The sequence below is a fragment of the Myiozetetes cayanensis genome, unplaced genomic scaffold (assembly GCF_022539395.1).
Source record: "Myiozetetes cayanensis isolate MyiCay16 unplaced genomic scaffold, myiCay2020 scf3, whole genome shotgun sequence".
Lineage (NCBI taxonomy): Eukaryota > Metazoa > Chordata > Aves > Passeriformes > Tyrannidae > Myiozetetes > Myiozetetes cayanensis.
Window position 1 is genome coordinate 22,854,091 of NW_026087521.1, and position 17,718 is coordinate 22,871,808.

At 39.4% G+C, this 17,718-nt stretch overlaps 1 protein-coding gene across 1 annotated transcript in view; it reads right to left on the reverse strand.

Moving 5' to 3' along the window:
* The window catches only part of CPED1 (cadherin like and PC-esterase domain containing 1), a 148,522-nt gene that overhangs the window by 89,164 nt on the left and 41,640 nt on the right, over nt 1–17,718 (reverse strand). Inside the window, 2 exon segments of the mRNA XM_050324204.1 lie at nt 10,547–10,715; nt 12,206–12,362. Coding sequence (XP_050180161.1) covers nt 10,547–10,715; nt 12,206–12,362 — 326 coding nt within the window.

The window sequence follows — 17,718 nt, forward strand, 5'->3', positions numbered from 1 at the left end:
TGGTCAGACTCAAAGTAAAAGTGTTTCCTGATGTTCAGAAGGAACCTGCAGTGTTTCAATTTGTGCCTGTGGCCTCTTGTTCTGTCACTAGGCACCACTGAAAAGGACCCAGCTTCACCTTCTCTCCAGCCTCCCTTCAGGTATTCATATACACTGATGAGATCTCCCTGACCCTGAAAAGCTCTTCCGGGCTAAACAGCCCCAGTTCTCTATGTATGCTCTCTCTATGAGCATTTCCTCATATAAGGAATGCCACAGTCCCTTAATCATCCTAGTGGCCCTCCACATCCCTCTTATACTGGAGAGTCCAGAATTGGACGTAGTAGTCCAGGTGTGCCACAAGGGCACACTGCTGGCTAATGGTCAGCTAGGTGTCCTAGACCCTTTACTGCAAAGCTGCTTTCCAGTTGCTGACCTCAGCATGTACAAGTGCCTGAAGCTGTTCCTTCCCAGGGTTTTGTCCTTTCCCTTGATGAACTGCATGAGGCAGGTCCCTGTCAGCCCATTCCTCCAGCCTGCAGTGGTCCCTCTGGGTGGCACCACAACCCCCTAGTGTATCAACCACTCCTCCTAGTTTTGTGTCATCAGCAAACGTGGTGAGAGTACACTCTGCCCTGTCATCCAGACATTGAATGAAGATGCTGAACAGGAACGGATCCAGTCAGGATCCCTGGGATACACTGCTGGTTCCTGGTGATGTGTTATGATGCATTCACTGTGCTCACACCAGATGCTAAGCATACTTCTGTGCACTCTAGTACACAGCATTTTCTACACAGTGTTGGAGTCTCCCCTTGTGAGCATGAACACTGTCAGCACATTGGTCTGCACTGGCACAGATGAATGGCTTTCAGTTTCTTCAGGCAGCATACTACAGTTAAATGTAATAAGCACTTTTCACTTCCTTTTTTTAAAAAATACTGTATCACTGCCTACTGCCAGCCATGGGAGATACTTGAACATGCACTGATCCTCCTTTGCTTTTTGCTTTCTTCAGCTCCAGTAACTTCATCCAATTGTGTTGGTAAATAACTGGTGGGTAGGCATTTGGTCTGTCTGCCTTCCTGTTCTTATCACCTCTGATTTTATTTCAACAAGTGGTTGTCTTTCCAAATTTTACTGACTAAAAGAAATGTCCCCCATGTACAGATCTGGACTGAAGCTTTGTAGTGCCTGGGACTTTTTCTCTCTTTCTAATAAAGCTATTTGAAATGCCAGTAGGAAAAAAAATTACCACAGTATATATGACTGAAGTTATAAAATTAAACCTCTGACTACCAGGAAATTGTGAAGTAAAGGTTTCACATATAGCCTCAACTCTATCCTTTGGATATTCGCATGATGTTGAAATCTTGAATTACATCACACTATATTTTTATGCTGTAGAAATTTTTCCTTGTGTTCCATGGGTCTCTGGGGCAAAAGAGCCCCGGAAGTACTATTTAGAGATTATGCAACTCCTCACAGCACTCTCCATTTCATTACAGGCTGAGAAGGAGTCCTTGTTTCCCAAAGTCTAAGACCACCTAGGCTTTGTTTCTCCCACAGAGTGGTACAAAGATTAAGAACAAAAAACTCCATGTTTTTCAAATCAGTTCTGATTCAGATTAATATCTGAGTGAAATTGTCCCACTTCAGTTCATTGTTCAGGGCAAAACCAATTAATTAAACTGCTATTCTGAAATAATAATAATAATAAAAAATTAAAATGAAGGCTAATTTCACCAAGGTGGTTCTTCAGCTAACTTTGACAATTATTTCCAGCACCTCTGCTGGATCTGGCACACCACTCACATTCCTGTTACATGGGCTCGCACATTTTCTCTAATTTCCTAAATCCCCAGTAGGTATTGAAGGATTAAGTGAGAAGCTGTGTTATTTTGCTGCAAAAGGAACATAAGAAGTTGCGGAGTTTTACAAAGAGAGACGAGGGATTACCAGAAGGAAGGCCAAGAGCACCATTAGCTCATTTCACCCTTTGCCATCAATCAGTTCCCAAGCACTTCAACACAAAGGATACATAATGCATATATTTCTAGTAACAATTGATGAAAGCCAGGCTTACTTCCCTACTGGCACTCAGAGCATGCTGTTGGCTATAATAGCCAACTGTTGCCACCAGAACAGGCATTAAAATAAAACTGGCTTCTCCAGGAAACTGCTTTCCTTAGCTAGCCTAGAAAAGAAACATTGCTCAACAGGTTCTCATTGAAGGATATCAGATTTTATGCCAATGTTTTTCTAAGTAAATGGCTGAAAATAAATATTTAGTCAGGCTGGTTCGGGACCAGTGGAGACAAGAGACAAATACTTCAAGTTAAATTCCAGTTCATTAAAAAAAAAAAAAAAAATCCTATTTAAACAAGTTCAGGTTAGGTTTTACTTGGATTCCACAGCATTTTCAGCAACTGCTGGAAAAATTTAAAGTGATAAAGTGAGAATATCTGCAGTAACCTCAGGTTCTTCTGAGTGAAAAAACTACATAAATATCTGTGTTCAACTGCAAAATCCTAAAGTCACTGAATTGAAGGTTCCTTCAGGTAATCACCACTGATGCTGGTCATCTCACCTACAGAGGAAACAGACTACCTGTCCAGCAAAATTCAACCTCACCATTGCTGGAGTATGATTAAAACAAGCACTGAATAGTGTAAAGAGGACAGAGTAAGAAAAACTGCTGGCAATCACAGGAATCTACTCTGGGAGGAAGCTGACCTCTGGTTGGCAAATTTTTAAGCAGAGGAAGAGAGATTAAATTTTAGGAGGCTGTAAAACTTAATGCAGACATGCACATATATTTTATACAATGACACTACTATAGACAGAATTGCAAGACTTCTCAGGAGCTTGAAGATGTTCACATGTTGGATGCTTACAGGATGTTCTAAGTATTTATGTAATGCCTTACAGAAGTGTGTAAATGCAGTCAAATTACATTTTCTGTGAAACCAGAATGAACCAAAAATACTCTTTAATTTAATTTAAACTCATTGACCTTTCACTGCCTGATAACTACTTTTGCTTTAGGAATAGCCACTGGGAAAAAACAATGGCTAACTCAATATTACTTTTATGATGCTTTTCCTTTAACTGTTTTGATGGGTTTTAAAATCTGCAGTCATTAAAATCGGGTTTATACTCTCAGTGACACAGATCCCTCTGGCTCCTCAAAATACACTTAACCATTACTTAAAGGTCTGACACATTGAAAAAAATGCCATTTAATTTACAAAAGAATTCTGATTTTCAGACCTCACGCACAGACTCATGGAGCCTGAAGAAGAGTGGAAGAGTGTGGTGCTCACAGGGCTGGATGTTATGATGACTGTAATTCCCTCAAGAGGATTTTCCTCTGGCAATTTTTCTGCAAATGAATTTCTCAGGAGAGATGCTAGAGCAGCCTGTGGCAGCTACCTGAATAGTGAGCTGAGGATTGCTCTGAAAAAGGGTATAAAAGTAACCTGTAGTGATCTGTCTGAGATTGCCTTCTAACTCAGCCCTAGCACAACCTTGTCTCCTGATGAAACAAACAAGATTTTCCTTAACTAACATTAGGAATGACAATAAACGCAAACTGAGAACATTTCCCTTCACTGACTGCATTTATTACCTTTCTGTTGATTGTAACAAGTGTTCAGAGAACAGCTCACATGAACTCAGTTCACTCAGGTGTCAGTACTGTAGAGGAATCCCACCCTACAAGACTACATGGCTTATGTCTACGTATGAGTTAAATGCCTAGGTTCCTTTAATACCTTTTATGTATCTGTGGAACACAGATACTTGAAGAGCATAATTTATGCCATCCTAAGATAGATGCCTCAAATTGGTGACATTAATTGCTATCTAAAATTGCTCAGTTCCTCTGGGGAACCTAAACGAGACACTGAAGCTGGGTAGGAGATACATCACTGGAGTGCTCATACAGCCCACCCACAGACAACACCACCTGTGTGCCTGGAATATGCAGAACTGTCTGGGATTACGTTTGACCAAACTTACCATGATAAAGAGGAAGGTGACCATCAGCTAGGTTAAACAGTAACCAGGAAACTACAAAGTGACTTTTGAAACAAAGAAGGAGTCAGTTTGGGAAATAATAGAAAAGCAGCATGAAAATTTGTGGGGGAAAGACTTCCTAGTGGACACAGCAGCACTCAAAACCTGGTTAGGAACTGTCAGATGTCAACTTGCTGGCATCACAGCTTCTGCCCAGACTGCAGGGAATACTGGGGTGTAAGGATGGGCACAAGTCCTGTGTGAGTACATGTGAAATGGGCACACGCTTGGGGCCCCCACCTCTCCAAGGAGAGGTGCATGAAAGAAGGGAAGTTGCACCCCAGGAGAGTTGGACCATGTTTGTAACCGGTGTTGCCTGTGTGCTTGGGCTGTATAAACATGGGTGAGTGGGTGGATGTTGACTAGAGCTTCAGAAAGTATTTAAAGAAGGATGTTTACAAATGTGCAATGTTAATTAAAATTTTTGAAGTGTCTGGTATCACGGTTTACCTCTTCTGTTACTGAAATTGATAAAAGGTATATTATTATTACTGGTTGTCAGTTAAATGTATATCATCAATTAGACACTTCTGAACCTACCCAAGAGGCAAGGAGATAGAAGAAAATAGACCACTGTGGCTACTGAGTAATACAATTTTGAGGTTTACATTTTGGGATTTGGTGCATCACAATTTACAGTATTTGTATGAATAGATTTTGAAAGGACCTTGCTGGTTCATAGTTGCAGTCTTCAAAACCACATGACAGACAGAGTTATCAGGATAAGAGCTGAAAGTAAGATTTACATCTAATGTGCCAAAGCGTGACCTTTGGTTTCAAGAAATTACCCTTTTGAAGTAACAAAGGGCATCCTCTCCAGATTGTTCTGCTATGCACCAGAGCTTTCACACTCCTGATCAGCTGGATCTGCAAGGTCTCAATGACAGTAATTGCCTCTTCTTGAAAAAAGATTGAATAAATTCAATCAACCTCTGAAAACTTTCAGCATAGGCTCTGTGCTCGCATTTCACTTTTGTACATTCATTCTTCTTACAGGTTCTATCTTTGGTGAAATTTCTTCACCAGGTCCGAATACTTTTGTGTGTATGTAGTTGTTCATAGGCACAAAAATACTCTTTTACACACAAACACGAATCTCTTTGACTATATGTATGGAACTATCCAAGTTTCTAACACATCTGCAAGAATACAAACTGATTCACTTAGAAGGCCTGGATATTTAGCAATAAAGCTACTTCCTGTATTGTCTGCTAGCACAGGTAGACCTCTCCACTGATCACAGTATATAGGAAAAAGTCATAGGATGTGTAATGGGATAAAAATATACCCATGAACCATGTGCCAATGGTTCCAGAATAAATCAGAGAGAAAACACTGCAGTAATTTATCAGAAGTTTATAGCACTAGCTTAAAGTAGGTCTGTTTATTCCACTCTTGATTTATTGTTATGATGTGCCATTTCTCTGCAGTTTTATCGAACTTGATGAAGGGGAAATCACGGTAGTATTCAGCTGTTTTCTACAGTAAATTTCCCACTTATGTATGTATTTTTCTTTTCATGAGATTTTTAAAGGTATGATATTTAATTGTTCATTAAAAAAGTTGTTAACAAAGAATCCCCAATCTCTTGTCCCTTAACAGTTTCATATCTACATGGAGGAGAAAAGGCCATCTGAGAAAGGTTTCCTCTAAAGCTCCTTGGTTTTAAGACTAATTCTAGAAACAAAGAGCCACTCACTAGCTTCAGCAACCACTAAATGAGGCCTTTTGACTGAGATTGAACAAAGAATGATTTTTCAACCCATCACTGACTTCTTAGTGGGAAAGCAAAGGTGATTTACTAACAGCATTTCCCAGTTCACTGCGAGAAACAAAAGTGGATCAGCTTCACTAAGGGAAGCTGTAAATCAAAAAATGGAAAGATGAGAAGAATCAGGATAATGAGAAGGCAAGGCAGGTCTGCAAAGTTGGGAGCCACAGTGGAGCATGCTTACAGAGCTTACAGAACAGCCAGAGCAAGAGGATCTGTGAACCAGGAAAAAAAGCAGATATAAGGGCCAGGGTAACAGGGTAAAGACTTGTGACATATTCACATGTTGTAGAGAACAATCAGTCTAGAGCTCTCTCTTAGCTCAACTGGGATGCTCATAATGAGAAGAGCAGAAAAGAATTCCAGAAGGAATTTTAACTGTATTTGTACACTGCATGGCAGGTGAACACAGAGATGAAGAAGACAAAGAAGGAAGGATTACTTATTCTTTCAAGATGAGAATTAGGGGTATGAAATCAAGTAACTAAGCAGAAGTTTTAAAGCAAACAAATACTTTTTCTCAAGCAACACATAAACAATCTGTACAGTCTCACTCCTGGAAGCCATTGGGAAGATCAAGAGAATTGCATAGCATAAAAATTCACTGGAACTTATTGAACATCAAGTTATGTATTCCACTTGCAGTTTTGTGTTTCTAAGCTTGCAGGTTACCAGAAATATCTACAGTCTGCCTAGGGAACAATTCATGCTAGCACCTAGAACCAATTTATACTTCTCCTGTTACACAGTTTTATGATGCCCACTTCCCTGGTTGTTGCCAGAAACAGCATGTACGACTAAGCATGTCTTTGATCTCCCCCAGTCCAGATAGACTTTCATTTCTAGATTAGTGAAAAGAGAAATGATAGGGCTCTAGATATGAGGACAGAAAACAGAGATGGGATTTATACTATGTTCAGTCTCAGAAAGACAAGAATTACAGCACTCTTACAGAACCTAATGAATAAAATTAATTTTAGTCCCAAATAACCCTGCAATCTAATGGATTAAGAATAGATGGTAATTTTTCTTTTGTGTTTGCTCCTGGAAGGAACAGGGCAAGATTATTAAATTTAAAAAAAAAAAATAAATAAAAAATAAATAAAAAAAAATCCAGAGCCTTTCTGCTGTTTGTAAACATTTTGCTCTTTATCTGCATGTATGTTTGCATTTTATCTCACTAAAAATGTGTGGCTAATACTTGAGGTAGTATCAAAAACAGCCACTTGAGGGCAATACGGCAACCTAATTTCTACCGTGCTCGGCTCTGAGCCAGACCTCCACGTCATATCAAAAGATGGATTTCCTGCATAAGTGAGGGTCCAGTTGTATTTGCATATATGTTAAGTAGGAAAAAAAAAAAAAAGGTGTTTTTCTTTATTCACGTTTCCAAATGCTTTATACACAGAGAGAGAGTTCCAGCAACAGTTACAGTGACTTACCCCACAGCAAGCTTAACAGCAAACTGCTTTAATAAAGTTTGTTTACTTCAGTTCACAACTGGAAAATCACATCAGAGCTGTTTCATCTGAGCGTATTAAGGGTTATGCAAAAACACCAGTCAAGCAATTCAAGTCTAGGAGGCGCCTGTCTCTTTTGGATGAGCAAAGGGATAGTGAGCCAGGGGGCCACAGGAGGTTGCAAACAGCACAGAAGAGCCTTCCCTGATGACGCAGGATGTGCTATTACAGTCTACAAAAGTGCATCCCTTCATTAAGAACTGGGATCAGGTTGGGAAAGGTTAATGGCAGGGCAAAGGAAGCACTTCACAGTGTGTTAAGCCTTCAGATAATTAATCATAAATTACTGTTCTGCACACCAACTTCTACAAAACAGAAAATTATTCAGGGGTCAGCATTCTGCTCAATACACATGCATAATGTCGACTAACACAAAGGAAATTATTGCATACATTGACAGAGACCCTTCCCTTAATTGGTCCCATATGCAAAATAGAAAGCTTCTCTTTTATTACTAATTTTTCAACACACAGATGGTCTAAATAAGGGGTTTCCAAATTCCCTCAAGGAAATAGGGCTATTACGCAAGCCTTATATCAAAACATCTGTGTGGCAGAAAGCCATTCTCTCCCCTGCATCCCTTGCATGTTCCCATGCTGGGCCCAAACCTAGAGCAGCACTTTTTTTACCCATTGAATACACACAAAATCATCATGTCAGCTCAGGATTTACCTACTTTTGCTTTCTGAACTGAGATGCTAAAATACGTATAATCCAGAGAGAACCTGGCAGCCTGTGAGCAAAACATACTTGAACTCCTGCTGAACTTCCATTTGACCAAGGCTTACTCAAGTAATCATTCTGAAGCCATGCCACTATGACTAGGATAAGTAAATATGCATTGCAAAAATCATTTACAATAGTTTACTAAGAAAAAACAAAGCAGTGGAGAATGCAGTATTATTTAATTCATTAAACTCCTGTTTTCTCTTTACACAGTTTCTCTTAATCGTTTGATATCATCTGCTACCCCGTCTCCAGTTTTCTTAGAAACCTCTCCATATATACCATATTCTGGTGACTACTAGCAACTGCAAAGTGTTGCTGTACACAGGAGATCAAACTTTAAACATACTTTACATACTGAGTTTGTGATAGCAATGCTTTAACCAAGTTAACCATAAACATGGATGAATTTCTCATGGATATTATTACTGGTATTATTATTAATTATACTGGTATGAGACAAAAATTCCTCAACAGAGGTCTGTACACTGAGGAGAGCTCTAAATTATTGTGCAGCATTATCAGAAGCAGCACTTCACTCTGCTGGCATTGTATGTCCCACTGGCAAATGACAGCTCCGTGGAGTTTATGAGAAACTTGACATAACCTCATCCTAAAGGGTATCAATGGTTAAATTCATACCTTCTCCCAAGCATTATTTTCTTATGGGTGATCTGCCTGTTGCCTCTGCATCAGGTACAAACCCTCTTTATGATTTTCTCAGTAGTCCTTTCTCGCCACTCTATGAATTCCCAGCGTCTCACTTCTCCTGGAAAATCCCTGCCCTTTATAGGGCACACTCTACATCACTACAAATGTGCTTTCTGTGGTGCCTATTTTTTGTTTATTTCTCACCATTTTGACAAGTTTGTCTAAAGGTGTAACACCACAGCAGCAGTAAACAGATTGGAACTACTGCAGATGCACTGCTATCATTTTTATTATTTCTTCAGCTGCCAAAGTGCTCTGTAAATGGTGGATGGCACCCTGTTCAGCAGAATTTCCTCAGTGGGAATTGTTTTACAGAGCTATATCACAATTAATAATGACTGCTTCAGCTGCAATAGTGATGCTGCTGGGTATTGTCCTATTTTAATAAACATAAACCAAAACTGAAACCCAAGGTTTGAAAGTGAGTGACCATTACTCTTCATAAATGTAAATAGAGGAAAATAGATGGCAAAGTAACATTTCTCCATTGGCTTCCATAGCTTCTGAGGGGGGAAAGAGAGAAGTAGGTTCACTCACCTAATTTTGGTAATCCAGAATTTGGCATGTTCTCTAAGAATGTTATAGCCCACAGAAGGAAGCAGACACTTTTACCAGGAAACTCATCTCACTCCAAAACTAGTATCTAATCTGGATGGGATGATTTGTTCTCTAGAGGTCAATTAGATAGAATTCTCTAGAATTAGATAAAGAGCTTAGAACTAGGCACTTCACTTTGAGAGAGCTAAAACTGTAGAACATACCAAATGGTTGACATCATTAAGAGTCCAGACAGTGACACCACAACACTCAGACTGATCCAAAGCCAAGACCTGCTCCTACTCCAAGAACACTAAATGGGCAAAGTGCACCCATCCTCTGATGGCTGCTGCAGGAGCTGATCTATGTGACCTCAAGAAATAACTGCTGCTTTGTGATCTTAAACCATTAAAGGGAAACAAGAAGCTGCACAACTGTAGCTTCTTCACAAAGAGCTGATGTGTTGGAAGCACAGTTCCTTGCTGGAAGAAAGGAATGTGAAGGCATATTTTCAAATTCATAGGTCTGCTGAGCAAACGAAATGTGTAGAGAGAGGGGTCTCTCCAGGCACTTGGAGAGAATTAATCCAGGTAAGACACACCCTTCTTCATAAAATCGAGACCATAGTGGGGTTTAGGGTTAGCATGAGGGTTGAGAGAGTGGAAGAGCCTAGAGCCCCATGGACAATGGGGCTGGAAAATGCATGTCAAGGGGATCATGGCAGGGCCCCCATATTGCTGCCTCTGCACCTTTCGAATCCCATCCTCTCCATGATATACTTCCTTCTCCTTATTTAGAAGTGCCCTGACCTTCCTCTAGTCTGTTTTACTGCACCTAAAAAAGGAATCTAAACAAACTGTTTTAAATATTTACTTTCCTGTTTTACAACACTGTCAATATCCCAGAAAAAAGCTGTTACTGTGTGGCAGCGCCCACACTGCTGTGCTTTAGAGAAAACAACCTTGCAACTGCTGCCAAATGTCACCAATAAAAATGCGGTCTGAGGCATGCAAATGCCCCCAGTGCACAGGGCAATGCTGCCCTGCTTCATGAAGCAAACCCAGTTTGTTTTGAGAAATGAAAACAGTACATTACAAGAACATTCATTGTAGGCTGTGGACTGCTAACAAAGAAGAGGTAAAAGAGAAGAAAGATAATATCTTGTTTTCTGTCTGTGTACTTTGCCTGAAAGATGGAAAAATTTGGAAACAAAATGTTTGACCTTTATGGTAAAATGCTTCTTCTTGGGTGGATGCCAGACACTGGTGGTTGAATGAATGAATGCCCGCAGAGGTGTTAAGGATGTCACAAGCACATATGCTTTGATGATGACAGAAAGGTCTTGAGCTTTAAGGATGTCCTTGTGCTCTGATGAAGCTGATACTTGACTCCTGGAAAGTAATAAAAATATGTAGCATTAATGCAGTGCTTTTGACAATGAGTTCTAAGAAAATAGTGAAATAGTGAAATTGTTGGAAATAGGAAATTAACCTTTTTTCCCTGAAGGTAAGCAACACAGTAGATTAAATCAAGCAGCCTGGAACAAAGCTTACATGAAGTCATTTCATTGCTTTCAGCATTTTTAAATCTTAATTTTGAAACATAAAGCAACTATATTAAGAGGGAGTAAATTTTGAGAGTACATATGGGTAAATGCATTTTTGGAATATTATAATTGTTGCAAACCCAAGACATTCAGAGTGAAATGTTAAGATTAATTTAAACGTTAAAGAAATCCAAACATCTTAAATAAGATAGTGCATAGTCAAGGCACCCAGATTTAACACTGATTAGTAGTGAATACAGAAACCCCACTAAACCCTGTGAAAGACTGCAATATGGTTAGCACTTTCCTCAATGTAATAAGAGGACAGAAACATGTGGTGCTGCATACTTTCCGTAATGAAAGCCATATACAATAATTTCAAATATTAGGAAAGACTAGGATACCTATAAATAAACCATAATATCTCAGTTAACCCAAGAATTATGCAAGCTAACTTTATCTGGGAAGTGACATGGCTCTCTGAAAACTGGCCTACAGCTCCCATAGTACACACAAAAAGAATGAGCCACAGAAGCAGGACAGAAAAAAAAACAAACTTAAGGAAAAAAATCTGTTATTTAAAAGTTCATTACTTGGGGAAATATGAGCTGTATTTGGGCGTATTCACAAATGTCGTTATTAATCTGTCTGTTAAAATCTCTGAGTATCAATTTACCTCATAGCAAATGCAATGGGAAGATGACTATTCAAATTATGGGTCTCTAAGACTGGTTACTGGTAAAAGAAAAGGGGCTCTCCTCCCATTTTTGTGCAACTTTTGGCAATATATGGCCTTTCCAGATCTCAGTTTTGCTATCTGTTAAGGAAGTCTAACAACATTTATCTGAAGGAGAACTTCTTCCCTCTGCAGAATAGCAGGTCCTCAGAGCATAAAATTTGTGAAATACTGTAATATGGGAAATAGCACTTGATAACAGACAAGTTATCAGGTACTTCTTGGTTCTTCACTTAAGGGAGGATCTCTGTGCAAAGGACCACATATGTGTGTCTGTGGTAAGGGGCAAGGTGGGGATGGGAGCAGGAAACAGCTCAGCCACCATGAGACCTAAACATTCATGGGTGTCTCTGTGTCTGTTTTTATCTTTCTAGGTTCTTCAATGCCCTCAACATAAAGTCTTAGATGTTTACACTCCAAACATGTGCACACTTGGCTAGTACAGAAACAAACATTATGCAAGTATGAGATGCAATACATGCAAGTGCTCCATCTGCTGTGGTCTCCTCTTTTGCATCCTGCACTCTGCATCCCTGACTCCCAGCTAACTGCATGATGAAGCACTGGCAATTTCTGAGAACGGGGTAACTCAAGCTTACAGCTCTGCACTTGTGTGCTGCTTCCACTGGTGCTGCAGATGAGAGGTACGTGTCTTGTCAGTGGTTTTGCTGCCCTGGGACATGTTGCTTGTGGTGCTGGCCCTTGATGGTCCAGGCTGGCCAGAACACTCTGGGGCGACAACTGGGAGCTGCAGGTCTGAAAAAGTACCATTGGGATGAGAAAGGAAGTCAGCAGAGCATTGAAAGCAGCAGTGGACTCCTGCTACTAAAGTTAAAATGTATAAAACATAATAGAGAGGAGCTACCAGCATCAGCCAGAAACGTAAAATAACAAATACTGAGATGATAAACCCTTTTCAATCTGATAGCAGAGAGTTTCACACCCACCAAGCACCCCCTTCCAGCTGCAAGCTGCAGACTCAGAGTCTTAGCTGCAACTCCCACTTTACAGGTGAGTGCAGTAATGCTGCATACAAAAAGCAACTCCTTCTCCCTTCTTCAATACAGAAATCCTTTATTTCTAAAAATAGAATTCCAAAACTTAGTTTCTCACAGAGTAAAATTACAATTAATGGGGATAAAAAAATTTATTTGACTAAGAATCACGGGACTTTGCTACTGTAATAATATAGATAGCTCAGTAAATAACCACATATCTTTGTTTCTGTGTTTACTATTTCTGTGTTCACAATTTGTAGTTACTGAAACCTATAGGAAGCTTAGTTCTGCCACCAAACACAGGGGGTGCAGGACTGATGTACCACAATCCTCCAGATTACTGAGCCATGTGACCATTAATAGTAATCAAAATATTGTGATGTGAGATCAGTCAATGGGTGTCATATATTTTCTGGTTTTACTGTGCTTGATAAAAAGGCACAAAGCCCTTATGTTATATCATTATTTCATGTAGGGTGGTTTTCATTAACTCTAATACACCTCATATTTCAAGCTCTTAAGTAAGAGTCCAATTATTCCCAAACCTTAATACCTTTATTTTTAATGACATACTGCATCTTGCTAAAGTTATGAATTTATTTGTAGAACTTCTCTTTTTAAACATGCACTCCCAACTTTGGCACATGAAATAAAAAGTAAAACTGAGTTGTGTTTCTGGTGATGAGCTGTGAGCAGCCATTTAAAGAAAAAACCTATTCATTTTTACAGAGATGCTGTTAAAATGACATTTTGACTGTCTATATTTATTGTCTGTTCATCAGATCAGCTCAGTTCAGCCTTCCCATCTTAACTGGGATCTAAAATTAATCTGCTCCTCTGCCTTACATGCACCAGGATAAAAGGCTTTAATAATCAAAACCACGCAGTTTCTTAATAGAGCACGTCATACTCAAATGATATTCACACTGGCATCTCTCTGTTGTGTTATGCATTATAACTGATTTGGACTTCATAAGTGACTACCTGGTTTTTGATGGTACAGTGACAAAATCAAACTACCCTGCCTACTCGGCTTCTGTACAGTCATAATAGGAGTAAGCCAGTAAACTCCCATTAAGTCATTTATTTAGCAGGTTTGCTTCTGAATATGCACAGGAACCAGATCTGTGAAATCAAGTGTTATTTTTTCCATGCTTGACTTGCAAAGACACAAGGACAATTTCCACCCTGTAGATAGACAATGGCATCTCATCGTGGCAGTTTGCAATGGCCCCACGCAACTACTCCTATGCATCACTTTAGATATCTATTAGCAAGGTAGTATTCCTAGGCTTTGTATTTAAGCAATGGAGAGTGAGAGAAAGAGTGAGACAGAAACCAGCCCTTGGAGCACTAAGAGAAATACTGGTTCTGAGCTGCTCTCTGAAAGAGAGTGGCTTTTTCACTGACCATGCAAGAAAGCTAAGCTGCCTACTTGCAGCTGCAAATAATTCCCAGAGTGCAAAGTTTGATCATACAGCTTTGGTGTTTGGATAAAACCAGAATTATTAAAACACATAAAGGCCCTCCACAGTGCACAGAGTACACACTTCAGAGATCTTTTTCTGATTTATCCTCACATGGGTAAAAAGGCAAGACACAGCCTTCTGCTGTTGCAATTATTTATGGAGTTACGGAGCCAAGCCCTGTACTCCTGTATCTTGGTACTGTAGCACATCCACCAGAACAGACCAGCACCGTCAGACTCTGGAGTTCAACTCGAGTAGCCTTGACCTTCAAACAGCAAGATACTGATCTGGCACATGGCTGAAAGGAGGCAGAACTGTGCTTCCAGACCAAGCTCCCTACAACATATACACTTTTTACATCAGTCCGTAGCTCCATGTCTACATTAACAGAACCATGCAAAGGACCACAATTACAGCTCTTCTCATCTGATCATCTGAAAGCCAAATTATGTCAAAGGTGCACATTTTTCACAATTACTTTAGGTGAAACAACCATAATGTTGAGAGAGGGAAATCCACAAAACATAATTTTCTTATTTAAAAGAAAGTAAATATATCACTGAAAATAAGAACATGGCAAAAAAGGGCTGTTCAGCTCATTACTCAAGAGGAAGTAAAGTGTCTTTTCCTTTTAAAAATATGTTTTTAATTGTGTTGCTAAGGCAACAAGTAAGCAATATCATATTAACTCACAAGACAGAGTTTGAAAATAATGAGATGAGATTTATACCTATATTTACCCCTCCTAAATGAGAGTTTTAGCTGTTTCAGGGAAATAGACAAGACTAATTCATTTGATATAACATTAATTGATTTGATATAACAAAACAAAGTACAAAAATGGGTAGGGACAGATGAAAAACAGAAGTGTCCTTGAATTCTCAAACTACTGGTCATCTTTGAGATGACACAGAGAATGTACATCATCAGGCAGAGTTAAGAGGAGGTGACAGTCCCCCACTTTGGTAAATCTACTCCTAGTAATCAATGAACACAATTTTCATTATAATGAAGAGACATCAGTAAGGGCTGAACTGAGCACTCAGCTACATCAGTTCTCATGGCAACTCTTCACCTGCTCCTGCACTCAAAAGCAGTAACAGTGTTTATTAGAGCTGTGTATTTGTTAATCAACATTATCATCAATGAAAATTAGCCTGCAGTGCCTTTACTGTTTGCAGTAATTGCCATGTTTTTCCATCTTGAAATCACTCTACAAGCTGTTGTTAATTAACCAGTCCTTTTGAAGTATGTAAACAACATCAACATTTTATAATGGAAGAGGTGAGGCAGGCTCAGTAGTTGATATTTGTCAGGCAGCTTGGGAAAACAAGTTACAGTTCCAGCATCCAGATTACATCCATGTCCAGATTACATCCCTGCTTTCAAATATCAAAATCTTAACACCAGTATTTTCTGTAGCAGACTCTAAAGATCAAAAGAAAAGAAAAATAGAAAAGAACATTTTTCCTTTTAAAGTGGCTATGCAGTAATTGAAATGCTGCACAAACTGCTGTCTTTCCTGAGGAGCAGCTGCAGGCATTGCTACAAGTGCTTTTTGCTGCTGCCATTTGTGATGAAGCAGTGTAAAGCAAAGGACCTAAGGCTGGATATGTGCTTTCACTTAAAAAAAAAACCAGAAAGCTTTCCTTCCTTGAAATTCTGGCTTGAAAAAAGTTTCTTATGCTGACATCTCTGGAATGGCACCATTGATGAACCAACAAACAGCACCACTTTACCTCTGCCTAAGGTGTTCACCATGAGGCCATGTTGATGGGTAAGGAAGCCACTACATGTTCTGAACTGAATTCCCACATTAGCCCTCTAACCACAACAACAGGTAAAAGACAGACCTGAGACATAAGAAGGGTTGCAGGGCACATCTGAAAAGGAGGTGTAAGACACACCAAAGCAAGTCAACACATCCAGATCAAAAAAATTAAGCACCTCTTTGTCACATAAACTGGTGGTAGATACTGCCCTGTCAACTGCAATCTCTCAAAGTACAACAAACCTATCAGTAACAGTGACAATTGACACCTAATGCAGCAGCCTCACTGACATCTAATGAGGCCTTTCTAGTGTTTTACACAGCTATGACTTCTTGTTCTCTCTCTTCCAATCTCTGGATCCTAAGATATTTTCTTGCCTTTGGCTCAGAGTTCTGAAGTGAAGATTTAACAAATGCACAATAAAGAACAGCTGATTTATGAGTACATGTGGCTAAGCAAAAGGTTTACCAATAGCTAGAAGTACATTTGGACAAATAAATACTTCCTGGATCAGAGCCAAGCTGCAGCCACCTGAACTGGCGGTAAATGGAACACTTAGGCTAATGTGAACATCTGGTGATCTGTAAAGGTGAGGAATTCAGCAGGAGAATACCCTACTGGTTGAACTAAGTGAGTAACACTCAGTTAAAGAAAAGGAAATAGAAGATGAATGACAATGTGTTCTCTTTTATCCTTCCTTTTATAGTATCCTTTGGTGTTACAAGGAGGGTTATGATATAGTTTTATTTGGTTTTTTTTATTTTGTTCAAGATCAAATAGACCATATTTTATACACTTCAAACATGAAACAAGGAAAAAGTAAGACTATTGTCTGTGAGAAGAAGGTCATTTCGTTTCTAAAGTGCCCGTCAACTGTCAGATCTGTTACAAACATTTCAAGAGTGATTCAATCACCTTGGGAGCTCCTGGTTGTTTAAAGAAGTACAAAGTTAGAGATGGGATACAACTGAACTGAAGTGCTGTGCTTTGTTCTGAGCCCAGAACATGTTCTTTCATAAGGTGATATTGTAAGCTCAGTACATTTGTACTTGTAGGGTGTTCATGCAAATGCTTTTCTTTTTAGTAGGAAAGACATTACTTTAGAACATGGAAGTACATTGATCCTGAAAGTATACAGGAGTCTTTCCATCTGCATAGACACCTTGGGAAATTCTTCCTAGATTTTCATAGCGGTAGTCTGTTTCTATCAGGAGCCTGAATTCTCTCACACATGAAAAAAAAGAGAATTATAGTCACTTCATGCCCTTTATCATCAGTTTCTACTGCACAATATTTAGGAAGTACTGATAACAGGTCCTCTCTGTCAGCCTTGCAGGTTTGCTTTATGACAGGGCATCTCAGTGAATTAGAAGAACTCCACATTGCATCGTGTTCTAGGATCATCCAGCTTCCTAACTGATGTGGACTGCTGGAAAACAAAGAGTTTATTTGTGATACAGACCAGGCATGCTGCATTGCTACAACCTGGTCGTCTTCTGGTATTTTCAGCTCGGCAAATATCCAGCCCTTGTAGGTTGGGAAGGTGTGTTTAACAGCTGCAAAGATTGCTCCACATCAGGAGATGCTTAAAAACCTTTCATAGATTCTTAAGCAGACTTCTGAGCACCTCCAGGACTAAGAGATTTTGATCAAAATATAGCCTAGTATTCCATACCTCTGGCTCAGTCAGGTATAGCAACTTTCTCCATGCTGTATAACTATGAAAGTAATAAGCATTGAAAGTGTTTGGGGGTTTTTCCATTTTTCAATGTTGATTTTGGAGGATGGATGACTTCAGTTGAACTACCACCAGTACGTGCCTTGAGACTTGTCACAGAAAGCAAACCTATCCTACTTAATTGCTTCCTGTTAC